At 36.4% G+C, this 3,719-nt stretch overlaps 1 protein-coding gene across 5 annotated transcripts in view; it reads right to left on the reverse strand.

Moving 5' to 3' along the window:
- Window positions 1-3,719, reverse strand: part of LOC107743573 (zinc finger SWIM domain-containing protein 8-like) — a 46,002-nt gene that overhangs the window by 19,325 nt on the left and 22,958 nt on the right. For all 5 annotated transcript variants that reach the window (XM_016556893.1, XM_016556896.1, XM_016556895.1 and 2 more), the window contains 2 exons: window positions 2,992-3,280; window positions 2,694-2,846 (listed from right to left, as the gene is read on the reverse strand). In XM_016556893.1, the coding sequence (XP_016412379.1) occupies window positions 2,694-2,846; window positions 2,992-3,280 (442 nt within the window). The remainder of the gene's footprint in view (window positions 1-2,693; window positions 2,847-2,991; window positions 3,281-3,719) is intronic.

The raw sequence follows: 3,719 nt of genomic DNA on the forward strand, positions 1-3,719 counted from the left end.
ATTATGCTATTTTATTAGGCTATATTGTTGTTGTTGTTTTAAGTTTGTAACTATAAATGTGTTTACTTAAGACCTAACAACAATTGTATCATTAAATAATTAATAAATATTTTTTCTGTTTTGGAAATGTGTTTGTCTCTACTATCCCTTTTAATATTGAGTGTTGTTTTGGCAAAACAACACAAAATAAAACGGAATAGAGACTATATGTTGTCTCAAAAGAGATAAATAAAATGGTGTCTTCATTTTAAATGTAGGGGCGGTTCTAGGGTTTCATCCTCAGGGGGGCTTAGCTATTGTGTGTAGGCTATTTTAATATTGTGTGTACACAGTAACGATATCACAGCGCGTGAATACCACATTGAGATCTCACTCGTGCAATCTTGCCCTTAAAAGCGAGAATGATAAACTTTCATGAGGAAGCAGCACTGGTCTGATCGTTCAGATAGCTGATTATAGTTTTAGGGGGCTGAGACGACAAATAGGGTGGCTGAAGCCCACCTAAAAGGGTCTAGAACCGTCCCTGTAGTACAGCACTATATATTTAATCATGTCTGGAAACTTGACAAGTGTGTTTTATTGGGGTAAATGATCTACAAGCATTTCACATATTTCTATGCACACTAATAATATGAAACTACTGTCGCTACACTACGGTTATACACATTTATTGCATTTATTTTCAATAAAACTGAAAAAGGCTTAGAAGATTCCTTATCCTGTGGCTCCTGTGGATACAATTAATATCACAGCCTTCATCTTCCAGTTGAAATGGCTGATAGTTTAGAATTTGATTTTGGCAGGGGCTATTTGAATACAATGAATTCTATTTACACTAAGTGAAAATAGCATATTTTCTTAGCAATAGATTATATTTACACTATTTAATAATAGGAGTATTTTCTTGCAGTAATAGTAGTTTGATGCTGTTCGTACTACTTAGTGCAAATAGTGGCCAATATCTATTTGTTTTATAATGTTTTATTATAGTGGCTACATTATAAAGCAGTATAGGCTACAATAATAACATATTGAGTGTAAATTATAATTTTTATTTAAAAATTATTAAATGGATGCCGCCCCTACAACTAGCCCTAACCTTAACCAATATCCACACGTTATTTTCCACTTTTCGATAATTTCCTTCATTTTTATTGAAAATATATGCCTTTCCGATGTGATATGGGATGTAAAAAGGGAGAAGAACAAGTTCGGCAGAAGGCGGAATCGAACTCGGGTCCGTCGCGTCAAAAAAACAGCTGCTTTGTGCTCTACCATCTGTGCCACTGAAGCTGACAGTAACCGGAAGTCTTTTTGCAGTGTTGTGTAACACTACCACACGTTGGTAGCATGTAAGAACATGATACAGATATCAAGAAGTATGTTTATTACTAGTTGTAATTTCATGTTTGATATGATAAACGTATTTCTGCGAGTGATGACGTCATTTTTGATATCAAGAATTAACATTGTTACTAGACAGATATCAATAATTATCAAGATTATCTTGATATCAAGAATTCATTGTCACTAGTTGAAATGTTAATTCTTGATATCTGTAATTATATTTCAACATGTTACATTTGTTATTTCTGATATCTGAAAATGTATTTCTGATATCAACAATTGGGAGAGTAATTTCTGATATCTAAAATTACTTTTGTTACTAGTAACAATCACATTCATGATATCAGAAATTAACATTGTCACTAGTGACAATTTAATTATTGATATCATGAATGTGTTTGTTACTAGTAGCAATTCAATTGTTGATATCAAGAATAGACATTTGTACTAGTAACCATGTCATTACTGATACCAAAAACAAAGGTTTTTACTAGTAAGAATTGTATTTCTGATATGTGAAATTGTAATTTCAACTAGTAAGAAATCAATTCTTGATATCAACAATTAAATTTGAATGGCAGCTATTTACTAGTGGAAATTTAATTCCTGATATCAAAAATAGCAATTGTTACTAGTAGAAATCCAATTCCTGATATCAAGAATTATCATTTTAACTAGTGAAAATTGAATTGTTGATTTCAAGAATTCATATCGCGAGAATGAATAAAAGTCAAAACGGCTTGCCATACATGTCGTTATAGTTGCGCCGCCTCTACTACCACGACTCCTAAAAAAACGTTTTTACCCAGTGGAAAACCCCCCAAAAGTGAACCGTACCGAGACGTACCATGCCGTACCATGCAGTGGAAAAGTGCCATAACTGAACTGTAGTAAACGCGATACAATGGCAATGGCAAGAGGAAATATTGGTTTAAATATATAAAACTATAACTGTTACCGGATTAACCTGGCTGCCTTCTCACTAGACCCTCTGCTTTGCAGCACACTAAAAGCATATTAAAAACACCACATAGACAAATAAACAACATTAAAAAAAACTAGATTTTCACCACAGGGGGACTTTAAATAAACATGCATGTTTGTGTATTTATATACACCGAACACATATATTATGTAAACAAAAACTTTTATTTTGGATGTGATTAATCGTTGCCCAGCACTATTTTAAAATAACTTTTTTTTAAAAAAGGCTAGCGGGTGAATAAGTGATATAAATTTGTATGAATTTTTGCAGTGATTTTTGACCTCTTGTGACAAAAATAAAGAACACAGGTGCTGCATCAAATGTACTCTTCTGTCTAAGTAACAAACCCACTGTCTCTCACCAGTGTGTTTCTTTTTCTGCCGTACAGGTGATCCCCAGCAGCGCGTGCCGTATGCCCCGCGACCCCCCAGTGCCAAACGACTGGGCACAGTGCCCTCAGGCTTGAAGGGTGCAGTTTCGCTCTGCTGCTCACAGGAGGTCGTCTGTGCACCCTCTGCCAAAGCAAGTAGTACGAAAGAGATAAAATTAAACTGGGTCACTACCAACTCCACAAGGACCCAAGACAATAATATTTCAGCAGTGAATTTCCCTCTGAAATGTAAGTGTCTACTCATAATACTTTGGTGGATGTGGTTCACCTTGATCTCTGTTGTCAGCGATGCCCTCTCCGGTCACTGCACTCTGAACTCCACTACCCACTAAACTGCCCTGCTGCCCTGCCGCTCCCCCGCCGGTCACGCCCTGCACAGCAGATGATGTTGCTGCAGGGGTGTGCTTTGACACTCCCCCCGTTGATCCGCTGGCACCATGGGCGGCGTGTTTGGATGGGCTCTTTTGGCTGCTTGTGGCTGGTTTGCTAGAGTAAAAGGAGCTCAGAGTCTGAGGCTTATGGGTCTGGCTCTCACGATCCAGGAGCTTGTCCAGAATCTACACAAGGATGAAATCAAACATTAATAGTTTAAAGCATTCACTGCATTTTAAACATGATACACTCAGCGTAAGTATGGATGTTCCTAAAGGGATAGCTAACCTGAATAAATTACGTACATTCAAAAGTCAGTAAGATATTTTTAAGAAAATTAATACTTTTCAGTATTTCATGTGATCTTATCATTTATCTCATCTTCAGCACCATATCAGCATATCAGAAAGATTTCTGACACTGAAGACTGTAGAGGTGTGAACCTACACTGGTCTCACGGTTCGGTTCGGTTACGATTATCATGTCATCGATTCGGTTCAATTCGATATCACGATGCATCACAATGCATTGACAATGCACTGAATCCTCAATTTTCCATTTTACTTCACATTTATACAATTTTGTCAATAAATACAAGCAGTCAGATATATGAACTGTACCTGA

Source organism: Sinocyclocheilus rhinocerous, unplaced genomic scaffold, assembly GCF_001515625.1.
Source record: "Sinocyclocheilus rhinocerous isolate Xijiao unplaced genomic scaffold, SAMN03320098_v1.1 scaffold677, whole genome shotgun sequence".
NCBI lineage: Eukaryota > Metazoa > Chordata > Actinopteri > Cypriniformes > Cyprinidae > Sinocyclocheilus > Sinocyclocheilus rhinocerous.